This window comes from Phacochoerus africanus, chromosome X (genome assembly GCF_016906955.1).
Source record: "Phacochoerus africanus isolate WHEZ1 chromosome X, ROS_Pafr_v1, whole genome shotgun sequence".
NCBI classification, from domain to species: Eukaryota; Metazoa; Chordata; class Mammalia; order Artiodactyla; family Suidae; genus Phacochoerus; species Phacochoerus africanus.
In genome coordinates, this window is record NC_062560.1 from 42,320,453 (window position 1) to 42,348,326 (window position 27,874).

Below are 27,874 nucleotides of genomic sequence, written 5' to 3' on the forward strand. Positions count from 1 at the left end.
ATTTTGGAAGGCTCCCAGACTCCTTGCAATCCCACTATGAAATCCACCAGGTAGACAGAGGATTAAAAAAAGACGTTTGTCATTGAAGGATGAATGTCATATTATTTAAGCTAGAATCCAGCTTTGATTCCTGGTTCATTACTGCTTTTGTTGAATTATTCATAACTCCGGTGGTACAGTATCTGGAAGAACTGAAAACAAAAGCTGAAATACATGAAGTTTTTTTGGTTTTTGTTAATGTTGGGACTATTTACTATTGTTGTCTTCCAAGTGATTTGACTTTAAAACATAATAATTATGAAGAACTGATAGAGAAATGCAACTTATTTCCTCTGTGTGTTATTACTAGTGTCGTCCTGGTCTGTGACTTCTTTGTAAATGTTGATATGAAATCTGGTATAAAGAAAACAGAATTTTTTTGTTTTAATTTTTTAAAATCAAATACTGACTTTACTGTATTTTTGGACTTGGAACTCAGTTTTTAAATACCATGTTTTAAAATGTATAGATTATAAGTTTCCTCTCTTTGCTTTATGTTGCCATTTTGAACACTGTAAGATGTATACTCACTTGCTATAGATTTTATGTTATTTTAATATTTACATTGACAAATATAACAACCAACAATGAATACGTGTGGTTTATTATCATGTTCATGTATGTTTGTATATTCTATTTTACTCAAGTTATGTTGTTACTTAAATCTTTGTAAAATAGCTCGTGCTTGTATTTTACATTTTATGTTCTTAATTAATTTACCCAAACATTGCTTTATTGTTATTGATTTTTGTTTTCCATCATCTTTGCAGTTCAATTTCACATTGCCCACTTATATGAAACCCAGGTAAGTGTTATAACTTACCTTACTTAAAACAAACAGAAATGATCACCCATATCATTTTAAGTGAAATCAGATCATTTAATGGAATTCTGGGCATTACCTCTAACATACCTTTTATACTCATTAAATGTGGTCAAGATTTTACTTTGGGTTTATAGTTATTACAAATGCTTGTTGTATACAAAGAAGTTTCGTTCAGTATGATGTACCTCTAAACTCAAACTTTCTGCAGCCTTAAATTTCAGAAGATTTCTCTGATTCTTGATATGAAATGCCTAGTTTTCTTTTTGAAATGTTTATAGATGGTTGTTATAATGTATTGTTTTTTTAGTTTTACTTTTTCTTATGATTGAAATATCCTTTCCATGTGTCACCATTTGAAAGGCACATAAGTAACCACTTGATGTCATTACCATTACTTTTATGGCTGCTATATTTAAGAGTTTTTCAGTTTAATTTTAGGACATTTTACTTTTATGTATGGCACATTTTGCTTAGTTGTATGATAAAGAGTATAACACATAGGCATTTACTCTAGGCAATAATAGGGAAAATCAGGCATAAGTTGGTATGAAACTAAATATTAGGTAATCCTAGTTTACCCCAAACACAAAATTTTATAGTTATTTTATTTTAGACATAATTTCTAAGGTCTCTCTTGTTTTCGAGCCACCATGGAGTGGTCCTACAAAATTAATATCTGATTCCTAGACATCTCTACCCACCTCCCAACAAACATACACATGCATGCGAACATGTCCACTGGATCAGAATTGATGCACACTCAGGTTTGGATACTGTACCAAGCTAGGGATTTTATCCACTTTGAGAAGACGCATGTGAGAATTACATGCATATTGTGGATCAGAATCTTTACCTGGCAGTGCTTCTCCCAGCCTCCTGCCAACTGCTGATTTTTTACTAAGTCAGTAAAGGCCCCAGGGTGAAAGCAGCTATAGAAATAAGCTTCCTCTCCAAAGTTCTTTCCTTGGCGTCTTAGCTCCTTCTGTTTTCATTATCTCAGGAGCTCTCTGCTGCCTTCAAAAATATGAGCTCTGATTTTTTTCCCCAGCTTTTCCCCTTGCTCTGTCATTAGGTAAAGCAGAAGTTATCTCACCTTTCTTTTTAATGAGTGTTTTTTACTAGAGATGGAATTCTATTTAATTATTTTATTTGACCACTTTAAAATTGACATTCCGTTTTCTGGCTTTCATTGTTCCTGATGAAAAGTTGTCTGTTGGTATTAAAAATCTTGTGAAGGGAGTTCTCGTTGTGGCACAGCAGAAACAATCCAACTGGGAACCATGAGGTTGAGGGTTTGATCCCTGGCCTCGCTCAGTGGATTAAGGATCCGGCAGTGCCATGAGCTGTGGTATAGGCCGCAGACGCAGCTCAGATCCCACGTTGCTGTGTCTGAGGCATAGGCCTGCAGCTGTAGCTGCAATTTGACCCCTAGCCTGGGAATCTCCATATGCTGTAGGTGTGGCCTTAAAAAGCAAAATAAATGAATCTTGTGATGGTAATGTGAGGACAGGGCCCTCCCCCCACTGATTCTTTCATTTGATAAATTTTAGTGCCCATTAAAATTAATCAAAACAAAGAGAACAAAATTCATGCTAGGCAAAGCATATTAGATGGCAGGAAGGTGACACTATAAGTGTATTTTAGAATTGGTAATTCTCCATTCCAGTGCTTATAGCAAGCATTCTAATTTTCAGATGAAGAATTAAGAAAAAAAGGCTTACCTACCTACTTATAGAAAGTTACTTTTTATAGTTCAGCAGATCATATCAACAGACCTTATTTATGAATATGTAGTTTTAAAATCTAAATTTAAAGAGTTCCCGCTGTGGTGCAGTGGGTTAAGAATCTACCTGCAGTGGCTCAGGTTGCTGCAAAGGCAAGAGTTGATCCCTGGCCCAGCACAGTGGGTTAAAGGATCCAGCACTGCTGCAGCTTTGGTGTAGGTCACAGCTGCAGTTTGAATTCAGTCTCTGGCCCAGGCACTGCCATATGCCGTGGGTATAGCCATAAATATATATAAATTTAAGTATTCGTGTGTGGTTAGTGACTACTGCTAGCTAACTAAACAGTTCAGGGGTAGTTTCTTTAGCTAGGAAGAAGTCTTCCTGCTAATAAATGTAGAAAGAATTCAGTATTATTTCACAAAGCAAGAGGTCCTTCCCACATTGCTTTCATAGGATTAAGCAAGAAGAACATAATTAAAAGTGAAACGTGATGGAAAACATTTTTAACTAGAATGGTTAAGGAAGGCCTCTCTAAGTAAGAGCTGTTTGGGTTGAGTCCTGAATAGAGAGGAGCCAGTGATATAATCAGTTGGGCCTGATTTGGGGGTGGTATGTGTATGTTGCTAGGTCATTCCGATAAAGAGGTGTTAGCAAGTTCAACGGCTTTGTGGTGTTACTGAGCTTACAATATTTGAAGACAAAAAGGAGGCTTTTTGTAGAGGTGGAACTGTAGAGTCTTAAAATTTGTGTTAAATTTAATCATGCATTTAGGTTTCAGTTATTTTACTTGTTAGGTTTATTGAGATATAATTAACAAAATTATAAGGTGTTTAAAGTGCACAGTGATACCATATAGTATTTGTGTTTCTCTGTCTGGTTAATTTCACTTAGCATAATGCCTTTCAGGTTTATTATCCCTCTTGTTGCAAATGACAGGATTTCCTTTTTTTAAAAAAAAATGAATTTTATTATATTTATAGTTGTACAACCATCATCACAACCCAGTTTTACAACATTTCCATCCCAAACCCCCAGCCCGTCCCTCCCTGCACCCCGCCCCCAACCTGTCTCCTTTGGTAACCATAAGTTTTTTGAAGTCTGTATGTAAGTCAGTTTCTGTTCTGCAAATAAGTTCATTGAACCTTTTTTTAGATTCCACAAGTGATAGCATATGATGTTTGTGTCTCACTGTCTGACTTCACTTAGCATGATGATTGCTAGGTCCATCCATGTTGCTGCAAATGCTATTATTTCATTCCTTTTTATGTCTGAGTAATACTCCATTGTGTATATGTACCACATCTTTTTCCTTTTTTAAGGCTGAAGTACCATCCCATTGTAATTTTACACCACATTTTCTTGATCTATCTGTAGGCAGACATTTAGGTTGTTTTCGTCTTTGGCTCTAGTGGATAATGCTGCAGTGAACATAGGAGTACAGATATCTCTTAAAGACAGTGGTTTTGCTTCCTTTGAAAATACAACCAGAAGTGGGATTGCTGGATCATATGGTAATTCTGTTTAGGTTTGGATAATGTTAATGAGATGTCATGTCATCTCACCCACACCCATTCTTACATTTAAAAAATTAGGAGTTCCTGTCGTGGCGTAGTGGTTAACGAATCGGACTAGGAACCATGAGGTTGCGGGTTCGGTCCCTGCCCTTGCTCAGTGGGTTAACGATCCGGCGTTGCCGTGAGCTGTGGTGTAGGTTGCAGACGCGGCTCGGATCCCGCGTTGCTGTGGCTCTGGCGTAGGCCAGTGGCTACAGTTCCGATTGGACCCCTAGCCTGGGAACCTCCATATGCCGCGGGAGCGGCCCAAAGAAATAGCAAAAAGACAAAAAAAAATAAAATAAAATAAAATAAAAAATAAATAAAAAAATAAAAAATTAGATTCTCATAGCTTTCTTTGTATATTGTCATATCATCTCTAGATAAAGATAATTTTGTTTCTGTGTATAATGTCATATCTCCAAGTAAATATATTATGAATTATTCTTGGATATTTATATCAATTATTTAATTTACCTTTCCCATTTTGTTAGCTGAGACCTGCAGAGCCATGTTTTTTCCCCAATAATATTAACTGGCCTACATTTCTTTTTCTTGATTTTAATGAAGTAACTTGCACAGGTCATTATCTAAATTCTTAATAGCCTTTAAAGATGAACGGTATAGAATTTTTCTCTTTTAATTTTATTACAGTGTTACTTATTTTTGAATAGATAATTCAAAATGAAAGTGCCTGAAAGAATACACAGTGAAATATCTTCCTCCTTCCTTTTCCCTGGCCCCCTATTTCCCTCCCGGAAGCCACCAACCACCATTACCCATGTTTTTTATATCCTTCCAGAGAAACTCAAATCCATACATATGTTTGCATATGTTATGTTTTTCTTTGTTTTATTGAAATAATAACCAATAGTGTTTGTTCTCTCTTACTCATGCTTATTTTTTTTATTTAGAATTAGATTTTGGGAGTTCCCGTCGTGGCGCAGTGGTTAACGAATCCGACTAGGAACCATGAGGTGGCGGGTTCGGTCCCTGCCCTTGCTCAGTGGGTTAAGGATCCAACGTTGCTGTGAGCTGTGGTGTAGGTTGCAGATGCGGCTCGGATCCCACATTGCTGTGGCTCTGGCGTAGGCCGGTGGCTACAGCTCCGATTCAACCCCTAGCCTGGGAACCTCCATATGCCGCGGGAGCGGCCCAAGAAATAGCAACAACAGCAACAATAACAACAACAACAACAACAACAAAAAGACAAAAAAAAAGAATTAGATTTTGGATTCATTCCCTATTAATACATATAGAGCTGTATTATATCCCTTTACAAAGATGTACTGTAACTAATTTAACTATTCTTCTTTGAGGGATAGTTACAAATAATGTTATTATAAATTACGCTGTTGATAAGAATTATGAGTTTCTGGGAGTTCCCGTCATGGCTTAGCAGTTAACAAACCTGACTGGCATCCATGATGATGCAGGTTCGACCCCTGGTCTTGCTCAGTGGGTTAAGGATCCAGCGTTGCCATGAGATATGGTGTAGGTCGCAGACACGGCTTGGATACCGTGTTGCTGTGGCCCTGGCATAGGTTGGCGGCTACAGCTCCGATTGGACCCCTAGCCTGGGAACTTCCATATGCCGTGGGTGCAGTCCTAAAAAGACAGAAAGACAACAAAAAAAGTATGAGTTTCTTTTTTAGCATTGTCTTCTAACTCTCCAGCAGTGGGTTATTATTGAAACTGTATACTGGTTTCATTTACATATATTATACAAATCCAAAAATTCTAAAGAAAGAAAAAATAAATTCCAGCTGTCATTTAAAGGCGCAGTAAGTACCTCATGATTACCTACGGTTTAGTCCATGAATTCAAGGTTAGTTCAATGTAAGGAAATCCCTTAACAAAACAAACAAAAATCGATGTAAGGAAAACAATATTGTGAGAAAAGAAAACAAATTTTTTTTTTGGCCGTTCCCACAGCATGCAGAAATTCCCAGGCCAGGGATGGAAGCCATGCCACAGCAGTGACAACATTAGATCCTTAACCGCTAGGCCACCAAGCACTCCAGGGAGAAAGAGTTTTTAAAAGAAATTAATAGTATGAAAAGGAGAGGAAAACAGTAGATCTAATTAATAGCTCAAAATCATAATATTCTGAAAAAATTAGCAAAATAGATAAACCGCTAACTAACTTGATCAAGGGGATAAATGAGAGAGAGAGCACGGATGCACAAAATAAGATACCACAGAAACAGAAGAAATTAGAAGAGTCATACGAGACTGCTTATCATTAGCAAACCTCTATGGAAATGAATTTGAAAACTTAAGTGAAATAGACTATTTCCCAGGAAAATACGGATTGGCAAAATTGACCTCATTAGAGTTAGAAAAGTTATAAAGAGCAATAGAGAAAATTAAGTAAAGCCCTACAGAAAATATCATGTCCAGATGGTTTTATAGGGGAATTTTACCAAACCTTGAAGATCAAGTGATTCTGATACTCTGTAGATTGTTCCAGAGCATTGGAAATTGACAAAAACTTCCTTGTTTCTCTCTCTCTCTTTTTCGAGAGGGTTAAGGGGCTTATAATAGCTTTTAATGTGGCCCTTGAGAGACCTATGTGTTTGATAATAATTAAAGTCCTTTCTGTACTTACTGATGCTATAATGTATTTTAAAAACAGAAACAAAAATCTCTGAGTCTAAAAATTAACTATAGGCCATAGTACTTGGGGGTCTTTTTTTTTATACTTGTAAAGTATACATGACATAATCTTTGCCATTTTAGCCATTTTTAGTACAGTTTAGTGGCATTAAGTATATTCAAATTATTGTGCAACTGTGTTCACCATCCATCTCCAGAACTTTCATCATCCCAAGCTGAAACTCTGTACCATTAAACAATAACTCCTTATTCCTTCTTTACCCCAGCCCCTACCAACCACCATTCCACTTTTCATCTCTGTGAGTTTAACTACTCTAGGTGCCTTATGTAAGTGGAATGATGCAGCATTTCTCATTTTGTGTCTGGCTTATTTCGCTTAGCATATGTCCTTAAGGTTTGTATATATTGTAGCATGTGTCAGAATTCCATTCCTTTTTAAGGCTGAATAATATTTCATTGTATATATACACCACATTTGGTTTATCCATTCATCTGTCAGTGGATGCTTGTGTGGCTTCCAACTTTTGGCTGTTGTGAATAATGCTGCTATGAACATGAGTGTGCAAATATCTGTTTTTGCCCTAGCTTTCAGTTTGTTTTTTTGATTCCAGAAATGGAATTAGTGGGTTTTATGGTAAATCTGTGGTAAAATTTTTAAGGGACTGTCATATGTTTTCCCCCATTCCTTTTTGAAGCACGTGTATCATTGATACCTAAACCTGATTGAGACAATACAAAAAAGAGTCAATATACATATCAATATCACTGATGAATATTGGTATAAAAACACTAAATAAAACATCAGCAGGCAAAATCTATTACCTCATTAAGCAAATAATATACTATGACCAAGTGATATTCATTCCAGGAATATAAGATTGATTGAATATTAGGAAATCTGTTAATATAATGCATTGTAATAATATAGCTAAAAGTAAAAGCAAATCACTGTCACCATAGATGCTAACAAAGCCTTCAATAAATCCAGTACCCATTCCTAATTAAAAATACTCTTGAACATAGGGATTAGGGGTTATTTTCCTATCATGATAAAATTCATGTATTTTAATTCCAAAGTCAGTATCTCACTTAAGGGTAAACACTAGAAACATTTTCACAAAAATCGGGAGCAAGGCAAATATGCCCACTCTCTTCATTACTCCTCATTGTCATGCTATATTAAGCAATGTTGGTAGACAAGTAAAATCAATTAGAGGCACAAATTAACATACAGAAATGTATAAATGTTACACAACATCAGTAAAAAAATAAATTTTTTAAAGGAATTAGGTAAGTTGATATGGAAAAACATACTCGAATAGCCAGAATGATACTGATGGGGTGGGGTTACATGGGTTATATGAATTTGACTAGATATTAAAATATACAGTAATTAAAAGTGTTGTATTGGCATTAAATAGATAAGGAGACCAGTGGAGTATCATAGGCCAAGGATAGATCCAGTATACATTGAGAAATTGAGTATATGATAAAGGTAATACTTTGCATTCCTTTGGCTAAGGTAAATTTATTCAAAAATGGTTCTGAATCAAGTAGGTAGTCATTTGGAAAAAGATAAAATTAGACCCATAACCCAAACCATTCAAAAGAATAAACTGTTACAAATGAATTAGTATCAAAATATAAACAGTGATATTGTACAAGTATTAAAAGAAACATGAATTCTTCTTCAACTTTGATGTAGGAGAAGGCTTTTTAAACTATGGCTCAAAATTCAAAGGCATTAAAACAGAATGAACAGTTTGAGAAACATAAAAATAATTTCTGCATGGCCAGAATCCCCCAAAACACCATGAATTCAAAGGTCACCTATGAAACTGGGAGAAAATGTTTATAGCATAACACCACAAAGGGCTAGTGTCTCCTAATATATATAACAAACTCTTAAAATTTGAGAGACGAACAAAAACACAATAGAAAAATGGGAAAAACATGAACAGACACTTCGCAAAAAAGATACAGCAGCCCTTAAATATGCGAAAAAGTGTTCAAATTCAGTCAGAGTTAAAGAAATGCAAATTAAACCAACACTGAAATAGAAATCTTACCTGTCAGATTGGTGAAATAAGTGTAAGTGGCTACGGAAAGGAAACAGGCACTTTCAATGCATTGCGATAGTGCAAACTGGTATACCTCATCTGGAACAGAATAATCTAACAACTCAACGTGCTTTTTTTTTTTTCTTTTTTTTCTTTTTAGGGCTGTACTCGTGGCATATGGAAGTTCCCGGGCTAGGGGTCAAATCGGAGCTACAGCTGCCAGCCTACACCACAGTTCATGGCAACGCGAGATCCTTAACCCACTGAGTGAGGCCAGGGACCAAACCTCCAACCTCATGTTGCGCCATGATGGGAACTTCTACGTGCACTTTTTAATTCAACAATCCCACATCTAGGAATCTACCTTGAAAATATACCTCCAAAAATGAAAATGTATAGGCACAAGAATATCTTTTGGAGCATTGTAAAATATTGGAAACAACCTAAATGTCCATACATGGGAGAATGGTTGTATAAATTATGGTACGTTTAGGCAATGGAGTGCCATGCAGCTGTAGAGAGTAATGAGTAAGACCTATGTAAATCCCTATATGGAATGATTTCCATGATACACTGTTAAGTGGAAAAAATGCGAAGTATAAAAGTATAATATAGTACCCTCTGTGAAAGGAAAAAACTACATTTACAGAGCAACATTTACATGGCCCGCTTGTACAAGGGTAATACTGAAAATGGATGAACTAGAGACAAGTGAGATTGGTTACCTACCCAGGGATGGTTGTGAATGAGGTATTAGGGAGGAGAAGAGAGAGAGAAGAATTTGAGTATACTGTTTTTTATAGCTCTCTTAGAACCTGGTTATGTTTCACATACCCCAAAATTAATTGAATAAGTAAAATCAGCCAGAATGAGAGTTAGCACAACATAAAAAATGTAGACAGTAAGAAATGAACCTAACCATTATAAATGCATAACATAAGTAGGGATGAAAAGAACTAACCTAAGTAACTTTTGAAAATAGTGTTTTGACTCTATAGTATAAAGCCGGAGACAAAAGGAACTATAAACAAATCTTGTGCTATAGTTACTTTCTCACAAGGATATGAGTAGAAATTCTGTAACTAGATTTTCTGTAAATACTGGAGATATTACAGATACTACATACATAGAGATATTAGAGAACAAATAAGTAGTGTATTGTGGATAATGAGGGCCAGATTTTCACTGTTCAGAGAATTTACAAGTAGGAAAAGGCTGGAATGCACTCTGTAGTTGGATTGGACTTTGAGGGATCACTATTTTATTTATTTAGTTAGTTATGGATATAGATAGTTGGATAGAAATAGATATGGATGTAAGAGAGAGTGTGTGTGCACACATTAATATATTACCTAGCTCTTTTTGCTGGGAGGGCCTAGAAGCAGTGGCTCACCTCAGCAGCAGTGAATGTACTAGCACTAGATCTTTATTTCCAAATAAAATTTTTCAATAAAAGGAATCAGGAATTCTTGAGGAGAAGTGGAGGATTCCAGGGCTTAGGTGGGAAACCGCAGGATGAGCCCTGGAACATTTCATGGTGCTAAAAAGTAAGAAGCTGCTCAAAAAATGATGGAACATGTGGAAAAGGATTCAGGAGCCAACTTGAGGGGAATGGGGTTTCTAATCACCACATCTGACACAAGTTTAGAAACAGGTATAATAATGGTATATAAGATACAGAATAAAATATATTCATTTTTCTGTAAATGAATAATTGAATAAATAAATGGGGAAAGGGGGCATCTCCTTCTTGCTGTAGAATTTTAATTAATTAATGCATGAGGAATGATGAATGTCTTTCCACAAGGTACTTACTAATTTGAAAGGAACATTCTTCAGAATGACTAGTTAGTACTTTATGAATGTGTCGAGGTAATGAAAGTCAAAGACTGAGCATCTGTCCTTAAATTAGAAGATGTTGAAGAGACATGCTAGCTGAACAGCGTGTGGGATCTTGAATTGGCTCCTGGACCAGAAAAAGGATATTAGTGGGACACTTGGTGAAGTTAGAATAAATTGCATAGAGTAATTAATAGTATTACATCGGTATTAATTCTATCAGTCTTTTATTTCAAAGCTCTTATGGTTATGTCATCCTGGCATGTCCTTATCATTATGAAATATTCCTCTTTATCTCTGGTAATACTCTTCACCTTGAAACCTCATGTTCTGATCTCAGTAGTCACTTCAGCTTCTGATACCCATCTTTTATTTCACTCTACCTGAGTCTTTATACAAAAAAGTACACATCTTACAAATACTGTATTTTTGGCTTTCGCTTTGGTAAATCTGTTCTGGCAATCTCTTTAGCTCGTTTGGAATATCTAGTCCATTTATATTTAATTTGATTGCTGATATGGTTACATAAAGTTAGCTGTATTTTTTTTTCCTCTGGCTGCTTTCAGGGTTCTTTATATTTGGTTCTTAATTATTTGACGATGATGTACTTAGTCACTGATTTTTCCTTTATACTTGTACTACTTGTGGGTTTTTTTAGTTTTTTGGGTATGGGATTTGATGTCTGTCATTCATCAGTCCTGGTAAAGTTCTCAGCCATTATATTGTCAATATTTTTTCTGCCCCATTCTTTCTCTCTTCTCCTTCTTGGACTCCAGTTATGAATATGGTAGACATTTTGTTATTGTCTTATCCATCTTAGATGATTTTTTTTTTCTTTCTTTTGTCTGTTTTGCTGTAGTCTGGATATTTTCTGCCAACTTGTTTTCAAGTTTTTTTTTCTTTTTTTTTTTCTTGTCTTTTTAGGGCCGTACCTGTGCTGTATGGAGGTTCCCAGGCTAAGGGTATAATCTGAGCCGTAGCTGCTGGCCTACGCCACAGCCACAGCAACGCCAGATCCGAGCTGCATCTGTGACCGACACCACAGCTCACGGCAATGCCAGATCCTTAACCAAGCTCACGGCAATGCCAGATCCTGAGCAAGACCAGGAATCGAACTCGCAACCTCCTGGTTCTTAGTCAGATTCGTTTCCACTGCGCCACGATGGGTACTCCTCAAGTTGATTTTTAAGCAGTCTTTAATCTGTCCTTCCAATTACTTTTTTTTTTTCTTTTTAAAGTTTCAAATGAATATTTCTCAGTTCTGGAATTTCCTTTTGTTTTGTTTTCTATGCTCTGATTTCCTGTCCATTTATTCCTTATGATTATGTTTTCCTTCTTGTCTGTGAACTTTGTTAAAATAGCTGCTTTAAAATTACTTGCAAACTTCATCATCTGAGTCATTTCATGGCTGGTTTTCATTGATTTTCCTTTCTTCTGAATATGAGTAAAAATTTGATTCTTTACAAGTCTGATAAATTTATCCCAGTATCCTGGATAATACGTTGTTGAGAATGATTTTGTTATATTTTTATTTATTGGCCGGTTAACTTTGCTTAAGCCATACACTAAACTTTGTTACCTCTGTGGTGGGCAGCAGCTAAAATTTCTCTTTAGTTCTTTTAGGCTGCTGGACATTTGTTATGTTCTTGTCTAGTTCAGTGATGAACCAGGGATTTGAGCAATTTAATTGCAGAGTTTGATGTTCTTTCTCTCTGACTCTTCTTTCTGGGATTTCTTCTCCCCTCGCTTCCAGCTCTTGTAATAGAATAGCTTCACAGTCTCTTCTCTGACTCTTCAAGCTAGTAAGATTGCTGATTTCTGTTTGAGTTCTAGCCAACCAGGGGCCTGTTGGGGCCTGCCTTCAGGTGAATAAAGAGGTTACTAAACCAGTGCCATTCCCTTCCTCTCAATATTAACTTCTCTGTTTTTGCCCAATTTTGGTTTCTCTTCAGTGCTTTCTGATAGTTGATTTTTATGTTTTATTCAGAATTTAAAACTGAAATGTTACTTCAACATAACCAGAAGCAAAACTGCACTCAGCACCTTTGAAGATAAACTCATATTGCTTTTATACACTATTTAGAATTACTGCTTAATGTTCTGCTGTAAGCATCCATTGAATTTTGTTTCCACTCACCTAGTGACAAAGACCTAGGTTGTCCATCTCCTTGATACTACAAGTAGTACCACTTAAAACATTACCTTTTAACTATTAGAGTTTGGAAGTTGTGTTTTAGCATTTATTGAATTAATTCCACAAAGTGGTCTTTCTGAAATATAAATATGATCGTATTTCTTGAACTCATTTCAGTAGTACCCTATTGTCTTAGGTTACAGTCTGTATAGTCTTTAACATGGTTTAGGAAGGTCTTTGTGAAGTTGTCTGCTTGTCTCTGCACTTTCTGTCCAGTCTTCTAGTTAATTTATCATATGTGCTTTCTTCCTGTAGAAAATACACTGTTATTGTAGACAGTACAATATATTTTATGTGTCTTAGTATCTGTGCTCTTGACTACACTGTAGTCCCAGCAGTTCCTGTTATATGTTACGTATTCAACAAATATTTATCAGTTGAAGGAATTGAGTTGACTAACTTGGTCCTTCTCTTTCATTAACTATCTGATTTACTTTTTCAGGCCAGATTAATGTTTAAGGGGAACTGGTTTACCTGATGAATAAAAGTTTATATAATAACTACTGCTAGTCTCAATGAACAATTCTTTCAAATCTTCCCCATCTTAACATACCTATTCATACAGCTTCTTATTTATTTCCATCGTTCTTTACATATCTCATTTGACCCTTAGAACAATTTGAGATAGAAAGATCAGGTATTACCTCTGTTTTAGGGGTGTGGAATCATAGTTTAAGCAGTTTGCCTGAGGCTCACCAGCTGGTTTTGTGTCCTACTTTTTTTTTTTTTTTTTTTTGAGAAAGATTTGTTTGCTCAGGCAGAGCAAACAAATTTATGTACTGTCAATGAAACAAATCTATGTACTATCAATGAAGTGAATGAAGCCACTTCAATCCATTGTTCTGCCAAGTATGTTTTAAAGGTAATATTTATGAAGTTTTCTTGAATTTCCTCCTTTTTTGGGAGTTGGGGGGATGTCTTAAGCTTAGGACTGTAGGAATAATGGATTTCAGTCATATTAGTCCTTTGGGCGTGAGCACTGTGGGTAAATGGTTTCATTTAGAGACTTGCCCAAAGAACTTTAAATATTACAAATGCTATTAGACTATAATTATGTAAGGATAGAAGGTTTGGTGTCTTTAAAATCATTAATGTATTATGCATTTTCTCACAGGGTATTTTGTATACCAGTAACTTTCTCTCTTAAACTTAGATTTCAACTACTTTTGCACTTATATTTTTTAAAAGTGTTACTGATTTGTGCCTTATTCATATTAAGTTGCTTGGACCTTGGTGTTTCTAGGCAGACATATCATGCACTTGGAGATAGAATACCTCTAGCTTCATTAGTGTTATTAAAGTTGAAATAATTTATGTTATCAAATAGGTTGAGATGATTTTCTTGTTAACTGTTGAGATCTGGTTATGTTTTAATGACACTTTGTTATATTGAATGTTTTACTGGTGTTAGGTACTCTGAAACATGGCCTATCAACCACAACTTTCTAGAGTTAAAGGAACATTCAGTGATGAGCTTTCTGTTGCAGATGATTTTTTTTTAAATGCTAAAATAATCAGTATTGTATCAATCGTAACCTATGAGCTACTTCTTTAAAGATATTAACTTTTATCTTTAAATCTTTTTTCCACTACTTTTTAGAGGAAGTATCATTCTGCAAAGGAAGCTTATGAACAACTTTTGCAGACAGAAAACCTTTCTGCACAAGTAAAAGCAACTGTCTTACAACAGTTGGGTATGTAATAATACACATTTAGTGTACTATAAATACTTCTCTTTCTGTTTTTTACATGTTAGGGTTGGTAAATATATGGCTTGTATTCTATTTTCCTTCCTTTTTCTCAGAGTTGATAGCATTTAACCTTAGATTTTATCACTTAATAATATAATATTAATGCACATTATATTATTAATGCAGAATACACTGCCTTCATGTAAAACTCTTGTCTTTACTTTTGTTTTTAATTTAATCTCTGGTTAGAATTTTACTTGAGTTATCCATACTTTAAAAGATCATAATAGTTAAATATTTGTTTTTAATGACTGCATATAGTGTTTGGGTAATGTGAATTTGTATCTTTAAATTAAAACAAGTTTATTAGTACAACAAAAAAGGTTTTATGTTAGTTCCTAAGTGATACCTTTAGAGTAAACAACTTAGTTAATATTTGAAAACAAACTGTTTTTTAATCCACACTAATTATAATTTTTTATGCATTTTAGCTTCAGTGAAGAGTGTGCCAATAGCAAAAATGTATATACACCTTTTAAATTTGGGAAATGGAGTGAAATTGTTTGAATCACCTGTCCCCTTTGACAGAGTGTACCAGTAAATTCTTCATAGTCTTGAAAAGGAAAAATACTTCTCCTAATTAAGTCTAGTGTATACCTGTACATCAATCCTTCCTACTTGCTTGTCATTGCTGTTTAAGTAACTCTTTAGAACCAGTTACTCTAGGTCCTGTTTTTACTAGTAATAGTAGGAGAGATAAGGGAGGAACATATAAATAGACCTGTGATTGACTTAAATTTCCATAAAACATGCTAACTCAATCCTCTTAAAATGTCTTCTGGAACACAGCAACTATAATAAATATAAGAAAATAAGGGTCCTTATTTGCTTTTTTTTTTTTTTTTGTCTTTTTGCCTTTTCTAGGGCCGCTCCCTCGGCATGTGGAGGTTCCCAGGCTAGGAGTCTAATTGGAGCTGTAGCCACCCTCCTACACCAGAGCCACAGCAACGCGTGATCCGAGCCGCGTCTTTGACCTACACTACAGCTTATGGCAACGCCCAATCCTTAACCCATTGAGCAAGGCCAGGGATCGAACCCGCAACCTCATGGTTCCTAGTCAGATTCGTTAACCACTGTGCCATGACGGGAACTCCCCTTATTTGCTTTATGTGCTGTGGACTATACATAAAGAATAGCTGATTTTATGCTCTTGAATTGAAAATATTCCCCAACAAATTAAATCAAATTATTCCTGTGTGCCTTGAAGGTATGGAATATACTATTCTGTGATCTAGTCTTTTGATTACTTAGGTACATAGCCATCTTGTTTCCTTGCTTATTTATTTATTTATAACAATTATATTTAAGGTGTACACCATGTTGTTTTGATAAACCTGTACATAGTGAAATGATCACTGCAACCAAGCTAATCAACAATATCCATCTGCTTACATGGTTTTTTGTGTGTGTGGTGGGAGCCCCTGAAATCTGCTTCTTTAGCAAGTTTCCAGTATACATTACAATATCAATAACTTCTGTCATCATACTGTACTTAGGCATACTGCATAATAATTTCGACTTGGTATGCTTTGACCAGCATCTCCCCATTCCCCCCACCTCACTGATCCTGGTAACCACCATTCAACTCCCTGCTTCTTTGTATTCGACTCTATTTCAGATTCCACATATATTTGAGATTATGCACTATCTGAATTTATTAAACATTTGTGTTACCATTTTGTACCTTTTTTTTTTCTTTTTATGGCCACACCTACAGCATATGGAAGTTCCCAGGCCAGGGGTTGAATCGGAGCTGCAGCCACCAGCCTACACCACAGCAACAGCAACGCCATATCTAAGCTGCATCTGTGACCTACGCCATGGCTTCTGACAATACCAGATCCTTAACCCACTGAGTGAGGCCAGGGATTGAACCCACATCCTTCTGGATACTCGCTGGGTTCTTAATGTGCTGAGCCACAACAGGAACTCCATTTTGTACCAGTTTTGGTTGCACCATTTGAATGTACTTTTCTTACAGCTTTGGGGTTTTAGAAACTTGTTAAATGCTTTATAGTTTTAATTTCATATGAGGTGTGAATATTTGTGGCCAATACCAATAAGGTAGGATTGTTATATGTGTGTGTTGTACTCTGAACTATCATTGATTATACAGCTTTATATTTACTCCTTGGAAATAAACATTGGGTTAATAGACTGTCTTGGAGATTCATTAAGTATGCACATAAATTTTTATATGGAACAGTGAATAAGATTTAACATCTTTATATTCTTTGTTTCATAACTCGGAGTTCTTTCAAATACAAAAATTAGAAGAAAAGAGGAACTGTAGCTTATAATCTACTAAATGATAAGTGAATGCTTAAAATTGTTTTAATTTCTTCAGAATAAAAGTTCTTCATATCTTTGACTGTACCTTCCTGTGAAAAATAGACTTTTTTACACCAGAATTGGAGTTATTAAATTTGGGGAGTGTATATGCCAAGCTAAATGAATAAATTGACTGAAAGGAGTTTTTTTTGTTGTTTTTTTTTTACTTGTTTGTTTTCTGCTTGGTATTCTTTAAAATAGAATAATGAAGTTATTTAGGTAAATATTTTTAATCATTTACTCTAGGTTGGATGCATCATACTGTGGATCTCCTGGGAGATAAAGCCACCAAGGAAAGCTATGCTATTCAGTATCTCCAAAAGTCTTTGGAAGCAGATCCTAATTCTGGCCAGTCGTGGTATTTCCTCGGAAGGTAAGACTGATTTATCAGACACTTGGATTTTGCTTTTGTTTATTCCAGCTAAGAGTTTTGAATTATGTTTTAAAATATTAGCTAACATTTATAACTTGAACAGCATGTTTTCTTTTTAAAATATAACAAAGATTTCTAGAAGTTAAATAAAAGAAAGCTTCCGAATGTGGTGGTTTTCTTACAAATCATCCCGTCTATCAGGACATTTCTTATTTTGCTTATTGGATTTTCATTTGAATTAAATTATTACTGATTTTTAAACCATCTTAGCAGATAGTAATTCTTCGTTCAAGTATTTAAATGCCTTTCCTTTTGACTTCTAGTGTTTTCTTTATATGTCTATTTAGTAGAACAAAGAATTTCTCCTCTTAACTATTGACTACCAGTAACTAGTGGAACCTTTGCTATTTATCATTTTGATTAATGATGTATATCTTAGAATGGACATTAATAGTAGATCTCATATCACAGTTATACTTGAAATCTTACAGTGAGAAAGTAGATATATTACTGGATTTATTGGAAAGGAGAAGTGACATGTAGTGAAAGTAGGTTTTTTTAAGTCTGTAAACTTTTCTCGGTACTTTGAATTTTGCTTACTGATTATCTGAAACATACTATGTGTATCTGGTGGAATATATTTTTGGACCATCATCAGATTGTATTTTAGTTTCTAATTGGTTTTAGCTTTTGCAGTATTGTGGAAAGCTCAATCAACTAGGAGCTGAGAGACTTGGAATTAAGTCTTGTCTAAGCTACTATATATAGAATCATGGAGGGTACCATTAAATCTTTTGAGGCTTCAGTTTTCTATTGATTTAGAAAATTAGCTTGGTGGTTCTCAACCAGGGTCTCTCTTGCCCCACAGGGGACATTTCATAATGTCTGTGGAGACATTTTGGTTATCACAGCTATGAGGAGTGCTACTGGCATCTAGTGTGACAGCTGTCTATAGTAAAAAGATTACCTGGCCCAAAATGTCAATGGTGCTAAGATTGAGAAGCCCTGGGTCAGATTATCTGTTAGGTACCTTCCTACTCTAAAGGTTTTAATTTTGTGAATTTGGTATAATTCGAGGACTGTTTTAAACTTTTCTCTTTGATGTTTACTTTTCTTATCATCTTTCACTGACTCCTAATGTGTTGCTTCTAATTTGTTGTTAGAAAATTTTTATAAATAAATTATATTTTAGAAGTTATTAAAGCTCTGAAGGAAGACTTCAAGTGTCAGTAAGCACCTTTGGGATTTGATGACCCTAATATTTCTAAGGCATTTTAATTCTTCACTCAGGTCTGTGTTGAAGATTGAATTTGTTTGTCATTTGGCATGTGTATATCATAACAGAAGTGTAACGTTGTAATGCTGTTATACTAGCGCTAATCATTGACCGTGTTATCACAGAATTATAGAATGTTAGAGCTGGGAGGGACTAGGAGGTCACCTGGTTCACCCTGTAAACCTTGTCATTTTACAGTTGTTTTTGAAAGCGAGTTCAGAGGAGTAAAATGTTTTGTCCAAGGTCACAGTCACACAGGTAACTAACATGAGAGCAGGAACTAGATCCTAGGGTCAACACCCAGTGCTTTTTCCACTACACAGTGCTATCTCAGGGGAACCTAGTTAAGCTTTGTTAGAGAAAAAGGGGATAGCAGTTGGATTGGGACATCTATATTTGGGCAGCACATTGATTTCCTACTTTGACTTTGTAGGCACTGAATATGAAAACATTGGTTTGGGGAATTACTACTGCTTATTCCTCCCAGTGGTTAGGCAAATTTGTCTGTATATCTGGAATTGGCTTTGATTTAACAACAACAACAAACAGAGCATGCTTTCTACTATGGGTTAAGCATTCCCTTTCTCTGTGGTGTCTGTCCCTGTTTGGCCTTGTTAACGTGCTCCTCTCCTGAATTCTGTCCTCATAAATCCTTTTGCAGATGCTTTCTGATACTGCCTTCTCTGTCTCAGTCACCTTTCTTCTATTGCCCCTTCCACAAGATGAGTGATTCCCTAGGCTTATTTTTTACCTCTCCTTTATAAGCTATCTTATGTTCTTATACCCCCTCTTCCATATGGATGAATTTCAAATTTAGATTTCTACACTTGAAGGTAGTGAACTCCAGGACTACATGTTCTATTCTTTACCTAACATTGCACTTTACAGTCCACACCTCATGTCAAAATCCAGAAATTTCAAACCCCACTCAACATATTCTTCCCTAAACCAGCTCCTTTTCCTTTATTTTTACCAATGATATCACCATTTTTTCCCTCTACTTAATCAGGCCTAAAAACTAAATTATGAAATTCCATGGTGGCACAGTGGGTTAAGGATCCAGCAGTGTCTCTGCAGCAGCTTAGGTCCCTGCTGAGGCACAGGTTCATTCCCCAGCCTAGTGCAGTGGGTTAAGGATCTGGCATTGCTGCAGCTGGCAGTGCAGATCACAGCTGTGGCTTGGATTTGATCCCTAGCCCAGGAACTTCTATATGCTGTTGGCACAGCTGAAAAAGGGGAAAAAAAATGTTTATTATAACCCCACCCCCATGAATATATCTAATCACAAAATATCTAATCTGTTTTTTGGTTTATTATTTCACCTGTCTTCCTTTGTTGTCACTTCCATTACTTTCACCCTAGTTTTGGCTTATTCCAAACCAGTGAATATAGCTGGCTTCTTTTTTTTTTTTTTTTTTTTAACTGTCCATAAATGATTTTCCTTTCAGCTTATCCATATACATTGCTAGCAGATTACTTTTCCTATAAAGTGCTTTCATCACGTTAGAAGAACGAATTTCAGGGTATTCTTGGGTTGGATTTAAAATTCTCTGCTGTTTGTATCTGTGCTATCTTACATACGTAAGGTTTTGCTCATAATGTTCAAGCAACATTTGGAAATGCCTTCTTTCACCTTCTCTGCCTGAATCAGTGGTTCCCAGACTTTTGGATTACTTGAATCAGTAAAATTTCAAAGAATAATTATGAAGATCAAAATATGGTGTTTGGGCAAGTAAAGGCATTTAAATTTTTTTTTGCTATTTACTCAGTTAATGGTATTTCAAAGTAAGTCAAGTACAATACATATATTAGTTTAATGGAAATTTTATGTATGTATGTATTGTTTTTCCATTTTGTTTGCTTAGCCCAATTGCCTTATACTGGCTGATAATTGGGAATAACTGATCTAAGCTGTATACATCTACATATATTCGGATTCCTTACTCTTAGTCTTCCCTTTCTTGCCTTTCCTAAACCCTATAGTATGTATTGTGGTCTCTTCTACCCTAAATTCTCAGACTAGTTATTGTTTGTGCTGGCCATTTGATGTGGGATCATGACATAATGTGTCTTCAGTCCTCAAGTAAATTGTAAGGTCCTTGATGATGGGCTGGGTTTTGTTTTTTCTTTTTCCTTTAGTGCCAGACACTGTGGGGTTTTTTTTTTTTCCCCGCCACCTTAGTACCAAACACTAAGATAATTTCTACATTTGTAGTTTCAACTGCTGTTCTGTGTATCCATCAGGTACATCTACATTAGGAAAATGGCAGGTCCTTGGACCTTTAGTCATACCTTGCTACATTTACTAGTCATTAAATACTGCGCTTACCTTATTTTATACTATTTTTGATAATTAGCTTGATGTAACTATTTCTTACATTTGTATTTTTTATGAATTAAAGTATTGCCCCCATTGTTATTATTCAAGAAAGGAAAATTGAAATCTGATTCAGCAAGTTTTACCAACATAGAATGTTTTTCTTGATTTTTTAACTCTGTATTCTTAACTCTATAGAAAACCAGGGATCAAGGTGTTTAAGTGGAATAGTGTGTGTGCATTTTCAGCCCTAAATATTATAGTATTGACGTGATATGGCCTTTAATTATTTTAATAGGTGCTAAAGCATGCTGCTGTATTAATAAACACTATCAGACTATATTGTAGTTTGTTGAAGGATTAATTATAATGTACATTGTTATTATCGTATATACACATACACACATTCACATAAATATGTTAGCTTATTAGGTTTTTTATTTGCTTTGATATATAGTCCATCCTTTCAGCTAATTAATTAATTAATTAGTATTAATGGTATTTCCTTAATTTTTCCCTCCCCTCTCAGGTGCTATTCAAGTATTGGGAAAGTTCAGGATGCCTTTATATCTTACAGGCAGTCTATTGATAAATCAGAAGCAAGTGCAGATACATGGTGTTCAATAGGGTAAGACTTTATACAAAAATAATGCTATTATAATTGATACACAAGTACAATTGCATCACATATAATGTATTTCATAGTTTATGTCCTGTTGTGAAGCAGTTCTTAGTGGGTTTGTTTTTTCTGACTTTCTCTTTCCAGCGTGCTATATCAGCAGCAAAATCAGCCTATGGATGCTTTACAGGCCTATATATGTGCTGTTCAGTTGGACCATGGCCATGCTGCAGCCTGGATGGACCTAGGCACACTCTACGAATCCTGTAACCAGCCTCAGGATGCCATTAAATGCTACTTAAATGCAACCAGAAGCAAAAGTTGTAGTAATACCTCTGCCCTTGCAGCACGAATTAAGTATTTGCAGGTAAATTGTTTAAATAGCAGTTTTTTAAAGGCACGTATTTCCCCATGGCACTCAGGCAGGAGGAGGGTGGCTGGAAAGTGTGTCTAGTTGTGTTTTGATGTCTATAATTTGTTTCCATATTTTGTAAACATACCATAGCTTGTAATATTATTTTACTTTTCATTTTAAGTAAGATATGCAGTATTTTAAAAGATGCTCTTCTACACATTTACTCTGTTGATGCATATTAATTTACATAATTTTTTTCTATGTACTGTCTACATTTTTAAGTTGTCATAGCATTTTAGAGGAAAGAACATGAACACTGTCTTTCACTCTTGCATGGAGTTTCATGAGAAGACAGCTGTAAGAACTCTGAAAACAGAGCTTAGCTTTGTTTTAATTCTCACAAAGGTTTATATTCCGATTTCCCTCATTATACTTAGTATCTTTCTGAAACCCCAAATTAAGAATCTATTTTCTTTTTTAAAAAAATTAGTTATAGCATTTAGGAAGATTTAGTGGACTTGCTCTTACTCAATTAGGCTTGTGTTAAATTTGCTTTTTACATAATTTTTCCTAGGCTCAGTTGTGTAACCTTCCACAAGGTAGTCTACAGAATAAAACTAAATTACTTCCTAGTATTGAGGAGGCGTGGAGCCTACCAATCCCCGCAGAGCTTACCTCCAGGCAGGGTGCCATGAACACAGCACAGCAGGTGAGAAGTTGGGTTATGTTCTGTAGGTGCCCAGCTTTAAGGGTTCTTTTCAATCTGTAGTGGTCAAGCGTATTTTACTTAAGCACAGGAGGCTTTTATTAATGAAAAGCCTTTTGATTTAATTGTGAAGGGAATCTACATCAAATTAAAACTCCCTTTGATATGGGAAGAAATTTTGGGGTGCCAGTTTAGAACCTTTGTGCATTTTCATAATTTTGAAGGAGATTTCTTAAAGTAATGCTGCAGTGGTGTATTTGATTTTTAAAGCAAGTTTTTCAAAGGAAGGTACACATTCCTCCATTAATGATTCATTTGATTTTGATTTTCAATAATTGTGATTAGTGATGTCCACATAGCTTTGAAAAGTATGTAGCTTGTAAAGTTTTATAATTTGAAGGAATGAATTAAGAATATATAGAACCCTATTTTTGTCTTCCTTCTGTGATTCTTAGGCATGTAAACCTCATCATCCAAATACTGAACCTGTATTAGGCCTCAGTCAAACACCAATTTCACAGCAATCCTTGCCACTACACATGATTCCTTCTAGCCAAGTAGATGACCTGTCCAGTCCTGCCAAGAGGAAAAGAACATCTAGTCCAACAAAGGTATATATTTTAGAGAAATAGAAAATCCCAGTCAAAAAAGAAACTCCCAACTGCCCTGAACCTGTGCAGTTTGAACATCTCCTGTCCTTTATTTTAAATCTGTGGACATCAAAGAGTGAAAGGTTTGAGTTTTTCCATCCCAAATTCTTAGCATCATATTAAATATAGAAAGTAGGGATAAATTTGCATTCATCAAATCATTTTTATTCATCTCCCTGCCGTTAAGATCTCAACACACTTTTCATCATCACTTTCTACTGACATTGAAATAAACTTAACATTGGATCTAGTGGACAGTGTGGTATTTAGGTTAGCCATTTGGGCCATAGTTTAGGGGTGGGCTTTTTGGGGTGGCTTATTAAAGAATCAGTATTTTTTTAATTTATGATTTTCCAAATTTATTATGCATGTAAAATTACTTTTAAAAGAACTAAATGTCATAACATTTTTTATATGTAAATATTCAAATTCATAGTCATTTGACCTCCATTAGTCGTTATTGTTAACCCTGTGGATTTAACCAAATATCCTTTAATTTTTTTTTTTTTTTTTTTTTTACTAATTTTCCTCAGAATACTTCTGATAATTGGAGTAGTGGCCATGCAGTGTCACATCCTCCAGTACAGCAACAAGGTCATTCATGGTGTTTGACACCACAGAAATTACAGGTATGTAAGATAAGCTTTTTATAGATTGTTTTTCCTATTAATAAAGATACTTTAAGTAATAGACTTTTAAGTTTTTAAAGTATTAATTCTTAAAGTTGAATGACAGTAAATTCAGTTAATATGCACATAAGTAAAATGAACCCACATTTACCAGAGTAATTGAGATCATTCATTTTTGTTTTCCACTTAGTTTTAGTCTGCTCCCTGGTTCTCCCTCACCACCACCACCCCCCGCCCGCCCCCAAAAAACATGTAATACCTTCTCATGGTTCAGACTACATAAGTATGACTTCAGTGTATATAGAGTAAATTCTTCTTCCAGTTCCTGCCCCTGCCCACTCAGTTCTCCTCCTAACAGACAGCCAGTGTTATTTATTAGTTCTTTATCTACCTGTCCAGAGATAATGTCATACATGTACAAGCAAATATGCACCCTCTTTCTCTCATTATTTTTCTCCTGTTTTTACACAAATGGTAGAATGCTATATATACTGTTAACAATGTATTTTTACAGACCTTTCTATGTCAGTATATAAAAAGCTTCCTTATTCTTTCATGGCTACACCATATTTCCTTATGTAGGTGTCATATTTTTGCTTAGGCGGATCACTGGTTTTGGACAGTCAGGCTGTCTTCAGACTTGTACTATTCTGAACAGAGTGTAGTTGTCATAATGCATTTTTAAGCTTAAAGAACGTTCTGTGTAAATACTGAAAATTATTGATGAATAAAATTTCATGCCCATTTATCTCAAAAATCACATTACAGTAAACTTTCTTGAGGGAAATGTTTTTCTTAAAGGACTTCATATTGGGGTAATTGCCATTGGTCAGAAATCTGTATCTTCGACTGGACAGCATTCTGAGTTTTTATCTACCCATTTCTGGGAGTGGTTGCTTAGAATAGTGTACTTGTTTCTTAGGTATGTCTTTGACTATATTCTCCTCTTTCTTCTTTCTTCTAGCACTTGGAACAGCTCCGTGCAAATAGAAATAATTTAAATCCAGCACAGAAACTGATGCTGGAACAGCTGGAAAGTCAGTTTGTCTTAATGCAGCAACACCAAGTGTGTATAGCATTTTTTCCCCCTGAAACTTAGTAGCATTTTGAGTATTTTTATTGACTGGAACATCATTTTAGAGTGTGTTCATGCCAATTTCTACTTTCTACTAGTATTTGGTGGAATTTAGTAATCCATGCTTCTTAAGATAATTTTATTATTTATTTACATGCTGTTTTGCATAGGTTTTCTTTGTATTATTTAACACTTAAGCTCTATCCTAAACTCAGGTGAGGGTCTTTCAAGTTTGTTTAACTCAGAGAATCTGGCGTTTTAGATGTGGTAGAATGGGATTTCGAGATCTCCTATTTGGGGATTTTAGGAAAGACCTGTAAATTTGAATCCCTTTCTGTAATTTTCAGCTGCTTGCTTTTGTCATTACTAAAGGGATATTTCTTTAAAAATGAAACAGATTCCTGCTTTTCCGAGGAGGCTAAATAATCCAAATTGAACAAACATATCTTATTTTTAAAAAGTATTTTTCAACCTAGAGAAATTAAATGTTAGGGTGAAATCAGAGATTACATGGTTATAAACTTTTATATTCTAATTCTTTCCCCTATGGGCCCCATAGTCAGCATTTATTTTTCATTTGTTTTTTGACAGATGAGACCAACAGGAGTTGCACAGGTACGATCTACTGGAATTCCTAACGGGCCAACAGCTGACTCATCACTGCCTACAAACTCAGTCTCTGGCCAGCAGCCACAGCTTGCTCTGACCAGAGTGCCTAGCGTCTCTCAGCCTGGAGTCCGCCCTGCCTGCCCTGGGCAGCCTTTGGCCAATGGACCCTTTTCTGCAGGCCATGTTCCCTGTAGCACATCAAGAACGCTGGGAAGTACAGACACTATTTTGATAGGCAATAATCACATAACAGGAAGTGGAAGTAATGGAAACGTGCCTTACCTGCAGCGAAACGCACTCACTCTACCTCATAACCGCACAAACCTGACCAGCAGCGCAGAGGAGCCGTGGAAAAACCAACTATCTAACTCCACTCAGGTAATAGGACTAACTGCCTTGTTGGCGTATCACGTAATAGTTGTCTCTATTTGATTTTATGAATTTTGAGAGAAGAAGAAATAGAAGTCTGAGGAACTGTTTTTGTAAGCATTTGTGGTACTACAATGATATTACTACATTGTGACCCAGTGTTATGTTTTCTTTTCCATATAAAAGTTACAGAGAAAATGTTAGAAATTTCTAACGGAAAAAGAAAATAGATCATATAATTTCCAAAACCCATTGCTAATTTATAGTGGCATCCTAAGCATTTACAGTGATTCTTAGTTCATTTTTGCATATATTGCCTACTTAAGATCAGGTGCTATGATAGGTAGTAGGTATTCACTCTGATGGGACAAAAAGTTTTTACTTCTGAATACTTATCCACATAGTTTTCCCTGTATTTTGGATTCCATGGAGCAAGTGCTCCAAAGCAGAACCGAAGGGTCAAAGAGTATTTTAAAAGATGTTGTGAATACACACTGCCAAATTACTTATACTTCTATTAGTCTACTAGAGATCCTGCTGTATAGCACTGGGAACTATATCTAGTCACTTATGATGGAGCATGATAATGTGAGAAAAAGGAATGTATACATGTACGTGTGACTGGGTCACCTTGCTGTACCATAGAAAATGGACAGGACACTGTAAACAAGCTATACTGGAAAAAATAAAAATCATTATTAAAAAAAAAGAATTATTTGACCTATTGCTGGCTAGCCTTATAACATTGGTAAAATTCTTTTTCTAAAACTTTTAAGTTTAGTTTTAAAGTAGTATTCTCTTTTCCTTTTTCTTTTTTTTTTTTAAGGGCTGCATTCATGGCATATGGAAGTTCCCAGGCTAGGGGTCTAATCGGAGCTACAACTGCCAGCCTGCACTGCAGCTCACAGCAACGCTGGATCCTTTAACCCGCTGAATGAGGCCAGGGATTGAACCTGCACCTCATGGATCCTAGTCAGGTTCGTTACCACTGAGCCATGATGGGAACTCCTTGAAATACTATTCCTGGTGGGACTCTGTTGTAGAGGGATTAGTGGTTTTATTCATTCTTAAAGAAGTGTTGAGCATCTACTATACTGTCTTCTATTCAAAGTTCTGGGGATATATTGGCAAGAAAGACATGCAGAAATATCTTAAGTCATGTAGGTAAACAGACAGTAAATAAGCATTACATATAGAATATTAGATAATGTTATGATTAGTTCTCCAGAAAAATCTATTAGAAGAGGGAGCTGGAGAGTACTAGACATTGGTTGGTAGAGAAGTTGCAGTTATGAATAGGAATGTCTAGGAAGGCTTTATTAGAAGGTGACATTTGAATAAGTACCTGAAAGCATTAAAGAAGTGAACTTTGAAGATATTTGTATGAGGGTTCCAGTTCTAGGGAGCAGCAATGAGCAATGGGCCCTAAGGCAGGAGTGTATTTTGCATATTTAGGGACAGTCAGGGTACAATCAGGGTGGCAAGCATGGCTGAGCAGGGTGAGAAGAGAGCTAATTGTGGTCCAGTTGAAAACAGGTTGGCTAAATCATGTTCAGCCTTGTAGTAAGGATTTTGGATTTTATTTGAGTTAAATGGGAAACTATGGCGAGGTGTGAATGGAGGAATGGTATGATCTGACTTAAACTAGATCTTCTTAGGTACTCTGTGGTTAGACTAAAAGAGGCAAAAGTAGAAATGATATGACCAGTTTGGAGGTTACTGCTACAGTCCATGTTAAGAAAGAGATGGTGGCTTGACCCAGAGTGGCAGCAATAGAATGAGTCAACTTTGGGGTGCATTTGAGTGGTAGAACCAATAGATTAGCTGATAGAGTAGGGTTTGAAAAAAAAGGGAGTCTAAGCTAGCCTGACCAACTAGGAAAGATGGACAAAACTGGATGAAGTCACCAAGGGGTGAGATAGATTGGGGAAAGACGAGAACTCAAAACTGAACCTTGGAG

The 27,874-nt window shown here is 35.7% G+C and overlaps 1 protein-coding gene across 22 annotated transcripts in view; it reads left to right on the forward strand.

Annotated features, from left to right (window-relative positions):
* Positions 1–27,874, forward strand: part of KDM6A (lysine demethylase 6A) — a 200,500-nt gene that overhangs the window by 124,499 nt on the left and 48,127 nt on the right. For 4 of the 22 annotated variants that reach the window (XR_007132806.1, XM_047764520.1, XM_047764517.1 and 1 more), the window contains exons 8-17: positions 810–844; positions 14,455–14,548; positions 17,183–17,309; positions 21,432–21,530; positions 21,669–21,888; positions 22,451–22,585; positions 23,038–23,193; positions 23,766–23,861; positions 24,826–24,927; positions 25,528–25,923. Coding sequence is in view for 21 of the 22 variants with exons in the window: in XM_047764520.1 (XP_047620476.1) it covers positions 810–844; positions 14,455–14,548; positions 17,183–17,309; positions 21,432–21,530; positions 21,669–21,888; positions 22,451–22,585; positions 23,038–23,193; positions 23,766–23,861; positions 24,826–24,927; positions 25,528–25,923 (1,460 nt within the window). In the remaining variant the exon portion in view is untranslated. The remainder of the gene's footprint in view (positions 1–809; positions 845–14,454; positions 14,549–17,182; positions 17,310–21,431; positions 21,531–21,668; positions 21,889–22,450; positions 22,586–23,037; positions 23,194–23,765; positions 23,862–24,825; positions 24,928–25,527; positions 25,924–27,874) is intronic. The other 18 variants (XM_047764529.1, XM_047764522.1, XM_047764527.1 and 15 more) reach the window with 10 other exon arrangements.